This window comes from Pteropus vampyrus, unplaced genomic scaffold (assembly GCF_000151845.1).
Source record: "Pteropus vampyrus isolate Shadow unplaced genomic scaffold, Pvam_2.0 Scaffold67, whole genome shotgun sequence".
NCBI lineage: Eukaryota > Metazoa > Chordata > Mammalia > Chiroptera > Pteropodidae > Pteropus > Pteropus vampyrus.
Window position 1 is genome coordinate 1,366,698 of NW_011888848.1, and position 16,829 is coordinate 1,383,526.

General features: G+C 36.0%; 1 protein-coding gene across 1 annotated transcript in view; it reads left to right on the forward strand.

Annotated features, from left to right (window-relative positions):
* The window catches only part of COL25A1 (collagen type XXV alpha 1 chain), a 422,098-nt gene extending 405,472 nt beyond the window's left edge, over positions 1 to 16,626 (forward strand). Inside the window, exons 26-31 of the mRNA XM_023531414.1 lie at positions 1,927 to 1,953; positions 5,258 to 5,338; positions 7,842 to 7,877; positions 9,474 to 9,527; positions 14,041 to 14,094; positions 16,540 to 16,626. Of these exons, the coding sequence (XP_023387182.1) occupies positions 1,927 to 1,953; positions 5,258 to 5,338; positions 7,842 to 7,877; positions 9,474 to 9,527; positions 14,041 to 14,094; positions 16,540 to 16,626 (339 nt within the window). The remainder of the gene's footprint in view (positions 1 to 1,926; positions 1,954 to 5,257; positions 5,339 to 7,841; positions 7,878 to 9,473; positions 9,528 to 14,040; positions 14,095 to 16,539) is intronic.
* The last annotated feature ends 203 nt before the right edge of the window (positions 16,627 to 16,829 follow it).

Consider the following 16,829-nt stretch of genomic DNA (forward strand, 5'->3'; position numbering starts at 1 on the left):
ATTTATTTATGAGCATGCTACTAGAGAAAACATGAACACATTCCTCAAAATAGCCAGCTTGTATTTTGTGCTACTCTCTGTGGAATGGACAGAAAATACGAGGTGCTTTGAGATATACTGACTTTAGAGTATTGTCTTTCACTCCCCCAAACACATCTGTTGGAAAGAGATAGTTTTGTGATAGGAAAGTTGAAGACAGATTAAGTAAGCTTCACTCCAGCCTTGTGACATGAGCATCAGAAATTCATTTTAACCAATCACTATTCTAGGCCAGTAGTAGCAAAATAAGATTAATAAGTGTAGCCATTAATGAATTTTTCTAAATAGCTCTGAGAATTAAGATCCTTTAGTAAAATATTCAATAAGAACATTTTTATAAAGTAATATGATAAAAATTGAAGCTCGCTTCCACAGACGACATACATTGTTGGATCTTTTCTTTTGCACTCTTGTGGTACTTTGGCAGGTAAGCATCCACTGCAGGTATCTGTCAGTGACCAGTGAAGACAATGACCACACCCTCACAGAACTCATGTCCAGTGAGGAAGGCAGCCATTAAACCAAAGTAATTCTCCATATGTCTACCTAATGACAGTTATGTTAAGGCTAGAACATGAAAGGCAGAATGCTTCCAAAGCTTTGAGTGGGGCAGGATGGAGACAAGTTCTGCAGCCTCTAAAATCACATTCATGTCTAAGATGTCTCAATAAACCACATGTCTTCAATCATACAGATTAAATAAACTATGGGTCACTCTTTCCTCCTCTTATGCCCTAAGAAAGAGCATCATTGGAGTGGTCTGAGCCACAGAGCATAGTCCCAGACCCAATCATCCGTTTCTCACTAATTGCCACTTCTATTTTATTCACAAAACAATTATAATTAACCTTATTTTCTTAAAACTAAAGTTTATTAAGAATTAAGCAAATAACATACTTTTGGCTTTTTTATACTCCCTCCACTTTAAGTTAGAAGATTAAATTTTAAAACACTGTATCCTGTTCATATCATAAAATTAATTAGTTTAAATGAATTTTAAACCATTACTAAAATGAGATAAGAATACTTGATAAAATAACAGCCATTTCCTGAAAATGTTTACCCACAACCTATCTAAAGAGAAAATATTATTCCAATGTAGACATATGTAACAAGCATCTACGTATCACTTGATAAAAAATTTTCCTGTTCTCGTATGATTTCACTGATAGGTATTTAAATACTCTTTTCTCCAATAGATTATTTATATGACTTCTTTACATTGGTAAATATTTGTCGCAAGAACCTTGAAGAATTCATCTTTGTAAAAATAAATGTGTTCTAAATAATAACGCTTACCACTATCGTCTTAGTATCCTTTCCTTCGTCTTAAATTAAACAAATGATACAAGAGGGTTCCAGACTTGATTATCATCTCATTTCCTTTCTACTTTAGATTTCTCAGTACCTAGGTCTAGAGCAATTTGTAATGGAAAAGGTCCCCTCCTTACTGGTACTTAAAGTCTGGGACTTTTCTTTGGCAAATTTCTGTCTGTTAAGACCTATCTGTATTCCATATAAACTCATAAAATACTTCACATATTCCACCTAGAATTTTTTTAAATGGAGATTTGAAAAATAGGAGTAGTGTAGGTTCACAATACTTTTTTTCCTATTTTTTCTTCCATGTAACCCTTTTAGATTCTGCCCTCCCTCTTATAGGTGTTTAGCAGAAAAAAAAATATTGCTATTAATGAATTTCCTATTACAGAGGAATCCAGGAGTTGAAGGGAACTTTCACTAGGTATTAACGTCCATTGGCCTGCCTCTAGCTATAGCTCAAATAAGAAGGTTCTTGTTTTATATCTTTTTGTTGCTTTATGTAATCACTTCTGCTGGGAAACAGTGAATCAGTTCTTAATTAGAAGCTGTGTTTTTCATTTTCAGGGACCCCATGGACTTCCTGGACCAAAGGTAATCTAACTAATCCCTTGATTATTTGATTTCTGTTTCCTCGTTAATCATGGAGAAGCATGATGGAAGCATGTCTGTCCTGTCTAATTTACTTGTCAAGTAATGTCGATAATCTTTAAGCCTTTAAGTATCCAGATGTTTAAATCTCACAACACAGAATGACTTAGAAAAAATTTAAGTGATATCACCTGGACATGAATTATTCCTCATTTTGCCTTTTTTCCTTGTCACTATGTCTCTTAAATTACTAATCTTAATATACTCAAAATTAACCATTTAGAAGTAACTCTGATGAGATTCTCAGACTAGCCCAGATGCTTTCTTATTATCTTTATACAGTTGGATATTATTGATACTTCTCACTTGTTGTATAGCAGTACTGCATCTAAATGCTTTGACTATCCAGCACCCTGATTTTGTACTCCCCCAGAAGTCATTGGTCTAGAATGGAATGGGGTTTATTAGGTATACTATACCAAGGAGAAGATTACATCACATACATGTATTCCGTCTCTGGATTAACAAGAGAACAATGGAGAATAGCCTCTCCTTGTCAGCATTAGTGCAGCTTATATTGTGAGAATGGTCTCCACCTATTCTCTGCCTTTGTCTAGACTGAGAGGACATCTTAGAGGATTAAAGTGAGCCCTGAAAGACAATCTGCTTCTTCTAGGGAGCACATGTGACGAGGACCTATGTTCTAATCTCAGTTTAGTCCCTGACAGGCTGTGTTAACTTGGGCAGATGATTTACCTTCTCTGATCCTTCATTTACTCAACAAGATAACTTACCACATAGGGTTGTGATGATTTAATGAGGTGTGATTATAAAACACTTAGCAAAATATCTGGTGCAGTTGTTGATAAACACCCAACAAATGTCAGTTGTTACTGTTATCTTGTGATCTGATGTTTTGTTCCGAACAAAAAATTTAGATAGTCCTCAAGGCTGTTTGAGAGAAGGTTCAAGTACTCTTGAAAGCTTCTCAGTAGTGAGTTGGTGCATTTAAATGTGAGGGGCGGGGAATACATAAATGCAATGTTAACACTAGGATCTCACTCTTTTCTGGGGTCTCTTTCTGGCCTACCCAGCTTTAGGGGCAGCAAAGGTATTGATCTGACTTCAGAAATCTGAGTTTCCTTTTTGAGGTTGGGCAGGTAACTCACCCAAACATGGGAAGAGTTCATGCCTCATTATTCCCTAGAATACCTTACTTTCTTGTAAGGCCAGAGAGTGACCATGTCTCAGAAGCATGGATCGTAGTTTGGGGTAAGAGCATTGTTCTGGGAGTCAGAAGAGAGTCCATCTATCAGCTTTGTGGTCTTAGTAGTTATCTAACCTCTCCGGGCCTCTTTCCCCAATCTTAGCTTCTCCTTGGATGTTAAAGCACCCCTAAAGACCTCCCAAATTGTACGACTCAGGCTAAAGCCACCAAGACTGTGTTTTTAATTCCATAAGTGATTCAGATATACCATCACCACTAGATTGATAGATGCCCACGATTCTTTTGATATCTAAAATGCAATGATTTTTTTTTTTTTTTTTGCCTACACTTTAATTGGACTTAAATCATAGATTACAGAGAATTTTTATAAAGTTTCAAAGACCTCATAGATTACTTGTGCTGGTTCCTTGATTTTGTAGATGATAAGCTGTAGGCCCAGGAAATTTAGGTTATTTACCCAAAATTACCCTGCTAATTAAATGACAGATCTAGGACTAGAATTTAGGTCCAGTGTTGAAATTTGGTCTTTTTGCCACTAAATTTGATTAATTATAAACTCGCCTTCTTAATTAATGCCCACTCCTATCAACACATGATTTCTCGGCAAAGAATTTCACAGCCTTTCCCTGCCTATTCATCATCTCAAGACCACTTGTCGAAAGACCACACACATGCAGATCGTGAATCTCAAGTGGAGATCGGTTAACTGAAGCTGACTACTGAGCCTTGGCCTTCATCTTACATTAACTCCAGCTCTGTGACATTCCCGGGACCATGCTTCATCAACCATTTGGATTTCCTATAGTGACAGCACTGTGATCATCCTATTTTTAGAAGCCCCAAATTTCACTAGGTTGTGCCAAAATGTGTTCATTACTTTTTTGGGAACCCTTTGAAAGTTCAAGGACAAGCTCTTTCCTAGAATTTCCTGTTGAAAAGAATCACCTGGAAAGCTTATTTAAAATACACATTTCCTGTGCTACTGAGGTCTAGGTGGGGGCTCCGGACTCCTTAATGTTTAACAACATGCTGATTTTCATTATCAGGCAAATGGGGGAAAATACTGCCTTCTGCCATGTAAACATAATCTCTATTCTCTGATCCCCCCACCCCAGAATGACTCTGTAGGGCATTTGAGACTGAAATCATCTTCCTTTCACAAATCCTTCAAGATTTTCTTTTCTTTCTTTCTTTCTTTCTTTCTTTTTTTTTTTTTAAAGATTTTCTTGACAAAATTATGTCTGTGCTTAAAAGCTGAAAAGTGAACAGGTCAGAATTCTATTTCTAATATGCTGCTGCTGATAGAAAATAGGTGTATCGCATTCTTAGATTTTTAAAAAAACAATAAGTCAACAGAATTTATCACTTTTCACGGATTTTGTAATATTGCCCTAAGTTAAATTCAAACCTTTATTCTAACATTGGTCACACAGACAGTTAATAAAACTACATGAAAGTTCTGTGATCTCCATATTCTCTTCCGGGATTGACGATTCATTGTCTACTCTATTGATTAATCCATGTGGGGACCTGATTCGGCAATGCCAGTGAATTAGGACTCACTACATGGCATTACTTCAAACATCACCTGCTATATTTTTAGCTCATTCCCCTGGGTAAAATGCTTAAAGGCTTAAAATGTCTGTATATAACACTGTCCTGCATATTCCAGTTTTCCATTGCAGCAGAGTGGGTTTTCCTATTGAACCTCCTTCATTATTCTCCACTCTGATTGTCTTTGATTCGCTTGGTCAGAACAATGTAACGTACCACCAGTTTCCTTGAGACACATATGAAAAATTCAGGAACTTAGTTATGTATTGTATATAACTTAGTTATATATGTATTTTGATTGTAAGGAGCTTTTGCTTCCTAGAATATCGTTTAGTTGTCAATTTCAGTTTATTAATTTTTAAAACAATTTTAAAAATTAATTTTGAACTGATACAAGGCAAATCTAGCCTGACTCAGCTGTTACTTAAAACTGGAATCTGCAACCATGTCAGAGACTGGCTCTCTTCTCTCACAGCTGAAACGCCCGTGATAGCAACCAAAATTGGCATTTGCTTTTGCATTTAGGGTGAACCAGGGTTAAATGGTGTTAAAGGATTGAAGGGTGAACCAGGTCAAAAGGGTGACAGAGGACCCCTTGGTCTTCCAGTAAGTAAAGAAACTTTCCATTTCAGTGCAAATCTCAGACTTTTCTTTCTACCCTAAGTAACAATTCTGGTTTACTCGGCAACTGTCTTACAGTTGAAATTTCTGTAATTGGAGAGCACACTATGTTAGTGCAGAGCCCAGCCCAGTTGTGTTCTCTGATGTCTGCTCTTCTGTCAGAAGAAGACCCCATAACACGCAACACCATAAGCATTCTGTTCTTCAATTACAAACATGCCTGTCTTCCTTTTTTGAAGCTCACAATTCTCCCATCACCCTCCCCTTTAAAATAGGATTGTGCTGATTATGTCATAATTGCTCCAAAAAGTTTTTATGATTTAGTGCGGTTTAAAATTCTCCCTCGATTTTTTTTTTCTCCTTCGATACCTAAACTGTAGCCCTCTATGGGTGGCAGGTATGCAACTGACCATTGTTGATGGCGTGAGATCAGTGCTGTGGCTCCTTACATTAATCAATCATATTGTGGTCTAAATGTTGTTTGTCATTTGGTTTTGGAAATGCCCTCTTGTGAGGTTCTTGTGACAATAGTGGATAGGACAGAATAAATATTTCATAGTTGTTTAAAGATTTTTATTTTTAACAAAAAAGAGATTTTTACCATTTATGCATTTTATGAGTCTTCTTTCCATTACAACCAAAAAGATATTATTTTAAATGATTATTGAATGTGCCATTTTAGTTTCAAGCTTTTAAGATTCTGTCTATTCATTGAATGCAGATAAACATCAATAAAGAACATTATAAATTATTAAAATATGACATTAAATTGGTAATAGAAAATAGATTATACACATCTCTTACACTTAAAAAAAGTGACCACTACCTTTATTTTTTCCATGGGTATTGTATCGAAAGTACTGAAGTATTCTATTTGATAGCCAGTGACTTACATAGATAGATCAGGCATATAGTAGATGCTCAATATATATTAATTTATTGAATGAATGATATAAGCCTTGTATTAGAGCATAAGTTAAATCACACTAATTTGATCAATGGATCCCAGGCATAAAACCTCTATAACTCATATGAGTCATTAATTCACATTCCAGGTACACATGTTATCAGTGAAAATTTTTGCCGTCTCCCTATTTATTTTTAAATGTTATAATAATGGTAACTCTGAAGAAAGTAAGTAGCAAAAGGCAAAAGAAAGTTTGGATTTCTATTTTATTTAAAACCTCAATCTGATTTCCTTAATTTGCCCTAATTTCAAATTTACGGCTAGTGGTAATTTTTATATGACATTTAGCCAAAAGTTCTACATATGCTAGCATTAAACAACACATTTTTTTTTTAATTTCAATCATTCCTAACTAAAGATGTATTTTGCAGTTATAGTCTGATTCATAATAGAATTATACAGGAGAAATTGTCAAATAAAAAACTAAAATGACCCAAAATATATATGGCATAGTATTATTGGTAGAGTTTGCAGCTACAATAGATTTTTTCTTTAAATTTGTATTATTAATTACATCTGAAGCATAAAACGGGGAAATAGTTCTGCAACCTTGCCGAGAGAACTTGCAAGGCTAGTTCATTGTCTTTCTTAAATAGTCTTTGATTTAATATTTTTAAAGGACTAAAAATAAATATTCGTGTTTTGGATACAAAAGCCTTATCAAGGAGGTAATTGTGCTTATTCTTGAAACAAATATTGAAAAATGTCACCTTTCAATGATGGACAATGTGTAGTCTAGAGCTCAAGGTAAAGAAAAGCATGGATTGCCTGAGAACAACATTATATTTTTAAAACATTTCTCATTTAGACTTTGATGTAATGATCATTTGAAGCGAACTGAGGAATGGTTTTGTTTGGGACAGTTATTTTTTGTTTAGGCTCATGAAAATTTTCCAGCTTTTTCCTGTTCCTAGAAGTCCCTCTAGTGGTAACTAATATGAACACAATAAGAACAACTGAGAAAACAATTGACTATTGTTCATTAAAATCCACAAAGTCATCCTTGCAGGTTTAAGTCCTGCATTTGTTATTCATAAACACTATATTAACAAGCAAAACTAGAGCTCTTTTCTTCTCTGAAATGCTAACTTTGATTGATTATTATAATGAGCCCTTTCTTAGGAGATTGCCATTATTTTTTCTTCAGAACCGAAAGAAAAATAATTACGATTAGTACAGTCTATAGGAAATGAATTTCATATGGATATTAGCAGTCTGCGACTGTTCCCAGTAACTACTTTAAAACCCACTTTATAAACCTCATTAACTTGATGTCTGAATAAGAATTTGTCAAATGGAAATGTCGTTAAAATGCCATCATCTGTGGGGGTGTTTATTGTCCTGTGTTTTGTTTTTTTTTTTAACTAACAATTTGTAGCAATGTGATATTCATCCCAGAACCCTGTGACTGCGTATTATGTTGTATGAAGTGTTACATTTGTTCATCGGTACCTCATACTAATCTCTGTTCTTGTAATTCGTGTTACACCCACCAACCCTGCTACCAACCAAATCACACAGGGAGCATCTGGCTTAGACGGAAAGCCAGGAGCCCGGGTGAGTCAGTGCCTCGTCTTGCTCCAATGCGTTTATGGCTATGCATTCTGTACTTCAGGACAGACCCTTTTGGTTCATGAACTCTCATCAAATGATGAGGGTACCTAGGACTGGGGTAAAAGGAGAAGAGGGACAAAGGTAGTGGCAGAAAAGGGAAAGGTGGACAGAGCATGGGCTGCAGCTGTATTTGACAGACAGCTAACACTGTAAAACATCTTTGTGAAGCCCGGGCTCAAGTCTGGAAAACTTGCTAGAATGACCAGTCTAATTATTTAAGAATCCGAGACAAATTTCTTCATAACCAGTGGATAGTTCCTGTAATTCATGAGAAAGACCTTCTGAAGGGATTAAAATAATGTGAATTTATTTTACCTTGCTTTTCCTTTTATGTATATGTCCATATTAGAAATGTAACTTCTTCATTGGAACTAACTTTCAAATCTCTGTTCATCAAAATGACTTGTCTGTCTTGTCATTTTGTCACTTTTCTTTGATTCTTAACAGCTCCAGCTCTTAAATTTCAGACACAGATACTCAGTATTTAGAAGTCTTCTGAAGATGAAATTTGAATGCAGGCAGTAGGAAAAAGATCAGTTTAAAATGATGAGAATTCACCAACATTAGAACGAATTAAAAACTCTGGATTATTTCATATCACAAGGCTCACATAGAATAAATAGGAACAGTAGAACAGAAATAGGAATACTATTTTAAAAATCATGCCAGAATAGTTCCATTTGCAAATATATAATAAATTCTTTGCAAATCAAAACATAGTCTTCTTGAACATGAGCAAATATACTTAAAGTCCTTGCTACATTTTTAAGAATCAAAAAGAAATTTCAGCTATTCAATTCTAAAAACCTTCTTCAGGCAGTCATTATTTTCCCTGGACCTCAGTGTTCGTTTATTCATTCAGATATTATCTCATCTGCCACAGAAATCCTAATCCTGAACCAGGAAGCCAGAGGGCAATTATGCCATTAAATCATTGGCTGCCTAGTTTGTGCCTTGTAAGCCTAGTGACTTCAGCCACTGCAGCAGAACCTACAAGAATAATTCCTTCCCTCTAAGCCCGCTGCTGTTCTCAAAAGAGCTGAAGAAAGTTTGGTTTGAGCAATCATACTCCATTCTTATTTATTTAATATTTTATTCACTTGTGTAAGTGTTCAAGCCTCTTAAACAGCTGAAACCAAGGCTTAGAGCATTTGTGGCCGATGAAAGGAAGGGTGGAGGATGACAGTGAACGAGAGGTAATGTGAAAGAAAATAATTATATTTTTCTTAAGATTACGGGGGCAAAATGAAGATATTCCATTTAGTCAGGGAGAAAATATATAATTAAACATGATATACAGCTTTTTGTATGTGCCCTTCACTGAAATGTGTAGTTATATAATTTATTCCTTTCATATGAGCTTCTTGAAAACTACTGGCCTGAAAGAATCAAGTATAAAGCACTTTAAAACGGAGATGAGTTGTCTTACTAACATTCTAAGGCATCATTCACCCAGGAAAAATCCAAGATAAATTATAACTGCTTCTCTTATAGCCCATGGGATATGTCTCATATTATCTTATTTTTATCTTTTTTTAGGGTACAGATGGCCCTATGGGACCCCATGGCCCTGCAGGTCCCAAAGGAGAAAGAGTAAGTCGCTCTTCAGATTATTAAGCTATGACCTAAAGAAAACAGGGTGTGGTTTTTTCATTTTATTTGAACTGAACAGTTCATTTCCCAGAAGAAACAAAGGTCTATCAAATATTAAATGAAAATAGATACCATCTTAAGTTCTATTCAGAGTTCTCACACTGAGAGAAGAACAGAGTATTAACACAGACTACAGCTGCCTAATGAAAAACAATGCGTACATTTACATGGGTAAAATAAATAGCTCAGACCACTCCTTCTTAACCCATAAGGAAGATATTTTTATTTGGCCTTAATCCAGTAAATTGAAGTCCATGGGGCCAAAATTTCCAGGACTGTATATTCAGGTTGATAATCATTTATATAAAGCCACTGTGTTCATTGAGAGTAAGATGTAACTTTTAAAGGAAAATTGTAAAACCTAAGTATTCTCCTCCACAGTTATTCATGTTCCTTTAAAAAAAAAAAAAATAGCCTGTCTTTCTTTAACCATAAGGAAATAATTTCAGTACATTATAAAACAAAAACCTTTCACTAACTCCTCTATTGCTAGGCCATGTTTCTATATCCTTGGGAACAACAACAACAAAAAAAGAGCAGAAGATAAATATCTGACACAAAAAAATGTACTGCCACATCAGCAGCTGGTCATCTGTCTGGAACTTCTCTCCCTCTTTCTCTGTTTTGTCTCCCACTTTTTCTTTTCCTCACCTTGGAGAACTGAGACGTGTTTTTTGTGTCTGAGTGGAATCATGTCATCAGTTTCCCCACTGTCCAGGGTAGGATGTAAAGAAAGTATCTTAATAGTGAGGGCTTCAACATGTTGGAATACTTCATTGTGCAAGTTTGCAGTCTTTTAAAACTCGATAGAGTTTCATCTGTCTGGGATAATTTGCTTTAACATAGAGGACCGCATAGTGATTTCCTTGGCATACATTTTAGTTCCGTGTTCTATAAAGTAAATTCACTCATTCAGTAAATATTTATCATACGCTATGATGTACAAAACACAGTGTCTTTCTAGTGTGAAATGGAAACTCTTTCTTTTTATGTAAAGTCTGTTTTGCTAATTTGCTCCAGTGAGTTGAATTAAACAATTATAATTAATTCATCATCCTATAACTTTTTACAAATCCACTATATATGTTTATTCGATACTGTAAAGTAAATAGCTATTTTACCTGATACAGAAGTTTTTACAACCTAATTGCAGAGGAAAAAAATTACCTGAGAAAAATAACCAGGTAATGAGGCCAAAGTGAATACAAACAGTACGGGCTGTACATATAGTGATGAGGAAGGCTGGCTTTATCCAAGAATGGTTCTAGAAAGAGGTGAGTCCTAAAGGAATAAATAGTCTGAATCTGCAGTTATCTTTATTTGATCTTATTTCTAAGATCAAGCCAGTGACTTACGAAGATCATCTTAATTAAAAATATTTAAGAGCGAAGAGCCTCCCACTACTGAACCATTCAAGCTTTGTATCAAGAAATTCAGTACATGTACTAAAAATGGAGCAGCAAACCTCAAGTAGTCTTTTGGCAGAATGCCCTGGGGCTCAAGAGGGTTTACCATTTGGTAAATCAGCTGCTACTTCCGATAGCTCCACAGTGTCACAAGAGTATCAGGTCTCGATGCTGGGGCAGAACTAACCAGGAGAGCAAATGAAATCTCTAAGAATTTTTGAAGGCATAGTTTAAGTCAAATGGTGTGCAGTGTAAAGTGTTACACTTGTATTTACTCAGCATGTTAACTACCTTAACTGGATCGTGTATCAGTACTCTCCAAGTGCCCGTCATCCAAAGTGCTAAACTGGAGTACGATTCTCAAAGTTAATTGATTGAGGCATCATCTGGACTCTCTTGAAAAAGTTTCAAATTTTAAAGGGAAGAACCAGGAAAAGGGAACATTCTAGAATAATTCCTTAGTGTAGGCATGCAAATTAAAGAGCTTGAATGAAATTAGATCAGCCTAAAAGGAGCCAGGCATTTGACAGACAATGTTACTCAGAAATTGTCAAGTACATGACTGACAGCATTAGTATTCAGCTCTTCAAGCACCTGATGGTCCCTGCCTTCGGTTGATTTCTTCATCTGGCCTTGTAACTGCTTAGGAACTCTCTAGAGGTTGTTAAATTGGGGAAATTTAAAAGTTCTTTTGGAATTATTTAATCCAGGAAAAGAAGTTGCACGTTCAAATTCCCGTGTTAATATTTCATTCCTACAGGTTTTCAAGTTGGGACTATTAGGATGCTTTTGGCTCTAAGTGACAGAACCCCAATTCAAAATGCCTTAAACAATAAAGAAATATATTGTTTATATCAAAATATTCAATGGAGAGACTCCAGTCTTTGCTTCTGTGCTCTTTCCGTGTGCTGGCCACAGGCACACTGGTCACAGCTTGGCTCTAAACACCCCCTCCAGAGAAGCATCAGCAGAGAACACACATCGAGACCTTCTCTCCTTTGCCTCTTTCTTACGAATGAGGAACCCCTCCCCACTGCTTTCCAGCTGACTGCCCCCCACACCTTTTTGGCCGGAATTGGGTCATATGTCCTGTTCTAAAACAGTCACTGGCGGGTAAAATGGAATCATCACTATTAGCTTAAAGTAATTATTTTGGGGTGAGCAATTCTATAAAAGGAGTTTCACAGACAAATGTTTTAGTGACAACTTAATTCAAAGAAGCCATGGTATATTTATTTTTAAAATGAAATAAAGCCAAGGTACTCAGTCAGAAGAGAGAGAAAGGAATAGGTATGTAGAAATACTCCATGGAGATTTTTTAAACAATCTGTTCAAACTCTAATTTGTTGAGTTTTTTAAAACCAGACCCACTCCAGGTTATGTGAACCCTCCTTTTAACCATCCTGCACCACACACACACATACACCACCACCACCACCACCACCATTTTAAAAATCATAAATAACACTGTCAGATCAAACTGAAATAAATATATTTTGAATTAAGTGCTTTTTAGGTTGCCAAGCCATTTTTATTAAAATTAAGACCTCTAGAAACATAATAATAATGATAGCTACTATTTATGGGACATATTATTGGGCAATAATGAATTTCATATTTTATAATCACATCTATCTTCAGAAAAATTCTTGTAGAATATGTATTATTATTCTTATTTTCCAGCCAATGAAACTCAGGCACAGAGAGATTAGGGAAGTTACCTAAGGCCATATAGCCAGTAAGTGCCAGAACTGGAGTTCACATTTAAATCTGTTTCATTTCAAAGCTTGGCCACTTGACTGAATGCAATTGCTGCTCTTTCAGTAATAAACGTTGAGTAATAATGATTAAAAGTTCAACAAGCTTTTATGATATTTATATTTATTTTCAGTAATCTCCCTATACTATATGTGCTCCGAGGTGACAGTGCCAATTAGCTCTGCAAACCCTTAAGTTTCAAGAAAAATGTTAACAGTGACTTGAAATTTTCTCAAATGGGAATCTGGAATATAGAGAAACAGCAAAATACTTAGATCCGCCTGCACGATTTTCAGCTGAACTTGGCATTTGACCCAGGAAAAAAATTTGCTAACGTTTAAATTTCTTCAGGGGTGAGATATAGGGAGGTAACATTTTCTGTTTGGTCACGAATGTAAACATTACCGTGACTCCTGACAAACCCCTTAATTTTGAAGATGGCAGCAGAGAAAAACACTATTTGAAATGCAGAACATGTCTTTCTTATCACAATTACTTCATATTCTTGGGACCACCTCCAATTACGCTTAGTCATTGTAAGCATTCAGGATTGTCATTTAAGCCAGGGGCAAGCTAGCGATGAAGGTAATACATACCTACCTTGTCAGACATTTAGTCGAAGGCATAAACATTTTTAAACCCTCCTTTTCAGAAAGGAAGCAAAACAGGTACATGATTGTATTAATTTGACTTGATTCATGAATTCAACAAATATTTACTGATGTGTCAGACACTATTGTAAGTGTGCAGGAGAGAACAAAGCAGAGGCCGTGGCACCCTAAGGTGCATATTCCAATCATGGGCTCAGCAAAGAATAAACAAGTTATAACCTGTCTGTGTCTCCAGATGTGTGAGTGCCATGTGTAGCTCTGTACAGGGCCAGGATGGTTAAGGAAGGCTCTGGTGAGGAAGAGACATTTGATAGGAAAAAAAAAAAGGCATTTTATTCTTACATTTTTAAAAAGTAGTAACTTAAAATAATTAGTAACAAATAAATGATTCATAACAGTGCCAAAAAAAAAACAAGTTGTGTTCCAGATTTGCCACTTCTTTTGCACAACAGGACAGCAGCAGTCTTCCTTACTGTCCTTCTTTCAAAGGTGATTTAATAAAAGAGTCTAATGCAGATTACTTTTACTATATTATTGGCAGTGACTCTGGAAAAGCTTGAATCTTTGGAATTTTGAGAGAATGATACTTGAGGTAGAGTCTTTATCCACAAGCCATTAGGGAAAGTGTTTGAATATATGTGTTTATGTATGATTTGAATTTTCCATCTTTCATTTTAGGGCGAAAAAGGAGCTGTGGGAGAGCCCGGCCCTAGAGGGCCCTATGGACTGCCTGTGAGTTCTGTGTCTTGTGTGCGGCTGCCACCTTCAGCATGCAGAGACTGCCTGTCACTGGCACAATTAACCCTTCCCTCGTGGGGCCAACTAACCACATGCCAGGAGCAAAGAACAATCCAGTAATTCTCTCCAACCCCAGTGTCACCGTGTCCTTGAGAGATAGGTCATATCTGTGTCACATTTCCCCACTCACGTATAGACACACACCCACACACTTCATGAGATTGAGAAGATCAGAGCTTGTCCATGAGGTGACCAGTACTAGCCTGAAAGTGGATTCCCACTGTCAGACAACGAATTCCCTCTGCCATCTGACTGGACGCCCATAATTGGTACTTCTTTGGAGGGTCACTGTACCAAAAGTGTATGTGGAAGCCTTGGTTAAAACAACTTCCTGCAGGCTTTATCTTTTCTCATAGGTTACTTACTGAAATTACTCTTGCTATTTCTTAAATTAATGTTTATGATGACTATGATGTCTCTGAGCCCTCTAAGTTGCTGTGGTGACAAGGGATTTTCAGAACGTAGAATGTTGATAGTGTTCTGTCTTCTGAAGATTCTCAATTACACAGACTTCAAATTGAGGCCTCAGGTTTGCTTCAGAACATTATCTTTGAGATAATCATAAATGATTCCTTGAGGTAGGGTAGGGACTTCAATAGGAGCATATGCTGTAGTAAGGTTTCTAACCCCTGTGTACCTTCCATATACCTTGTACCTTCCAGTTTTTATGAACTGAAATAATAAACTTAAACCATGATTACTTCAGTGCTAAAAGAGAGGCCGATTTTAAAACAGATTTCAAGTGAAGGCTGATTTTGAAATAGATGTCAGTTGACAGAATCAAAACAACTTCTCAGTAACTTTAGGTGGATCTGCTGTCTGACACAATAGGGTCACTGCCCTGATGATCTGCGCGATGGGAGTGATTTTATCCTTGCTCAACAGTCTTATGACTCCTTTTGTAAGTGGGGATCATTCATTTATAAAGCTTACTTAAAAATAGTATTTAAGTTGTGACCTTCACACCCTCAGTGTTAATAGACTAGGTGTACATCTAGCCAAATTAAAACTGTATTTAACAATAAAATGTCCACATTTTTTACTCACTTATAAACTAGCTACTAAATTATCAAATGCATACTCTGTTAGTGCTGATGTGTTTTTAAATTAACTAAACAATATTTTTGCTTTCAGCTTACTCTTTGATTGATAACTTGGATACCAAGCATTTAACTTCAGCAAAATAACAGACTGAATAACCTGTTATATAAGAAAAACTTTTCATGACCCTTGACAACAACATTAACGGTCTCTTTACTTATTTAGTAATGAAATTTGTATTGCTAATCAATAAAGAATCTTTTTTTCACATTTCTGAAGTAGTTCTAATACCAGTGTTGCATGTCCAGGCAGCCTTAACTAAAACAATAACCTATTTATGAAACGTAGGAACACTAACGTAGCTACTATGGTTCTTTGGCAGGGGAAAGATGGAGAGCCTGGTCTTGATGTAAGTAATACGTGCATCAAACATCTTCCTATTACAATAGATGCTCCATCATCAATAACAGCAAGAATACTTCTTTTTTCTGTGCACAGTTATGCATATAATATATATTGCTATACATGTAGGCAATGTGAAATACACCACTAGCGTCTGCATAAGATAAACATAAAAGAAAAAATAATTATCTGGTGTAAAGTTAATAATTGATAGTTGATAGTACCACTTCAAAATACTTTCCCAAATTAGGGGTGCTCTCAATGTCTGCAGCTGAATCATTTATTTAAAAATGTACATAAAATTGAAGTATATTTCACATGCTACCCTTAGAGAATGATATGTTATAACTAGTCTCAAAGCTGTTATGCAGTATTTTCCTTTTAGCATAGAGTCCCTATATATCTTATAATTCTGTAAATATAGAGAATCTCAAAAGTAAATGCCTCTTGAAATGAACACTGGTCACCCTGTATTATGTGAATAATAACAATAACAAAAGTAATAATAGCTACTGTTTATTGAGCATCTATTATGTGCAGACAATTCTGGTACTTCACATCATCACATTTAATGCTCTCGCCAACAGTTGTGTAGTAGATCATTAACCCCATTTCATGGTCAAGGAACTAAAATGCTGAGGTAAGTGGTTTGCCCAAGGCCACACAGAGCAGTGAACTTGTCTAGATTCAAACTGGTATCCTGAAATTCTCTCCACTATACATTTCCTAGGAGAAAAAGCAAGAAACCTGTTGTATATAGATGTTAGTTAACTATTTTTTGTAAGTGCTACTTTAGCTAAGTTCTCAGATTGTTGGGCATGCCATTTTTGTATATCTACATTTGAAAACATGAAATCTTAAATTTATATTTTCAATGCGATTTTGCCAGAGTTACATCAATAGATCTCTTTGGTTTGCTTTTTATTTATCCTATAGGGCTTCCCTGGTCCACGAGGCGAGAAGGGTGACCTAGGAGAAAAGGGAGAAAAGGTGACCTCTCCATCTCAGCATGTGCCTATTTGATTTTTCTCATGCTGTCTGCTTTGCTGTTTAGCCTGTGCGACTCTTTCATACATCTAATCTTTCTCCATCCTGTGCTCCAAAAACATGCCCATGTTTGATCTAAGGCATCAGGTCTTCAGAGAGGAATGAAGAAGGCTATCCCACTAGAAATAAGGGCACTGTCTAGTATAGAAGAAAATTATAATCCCCACATAGCCAGGCTA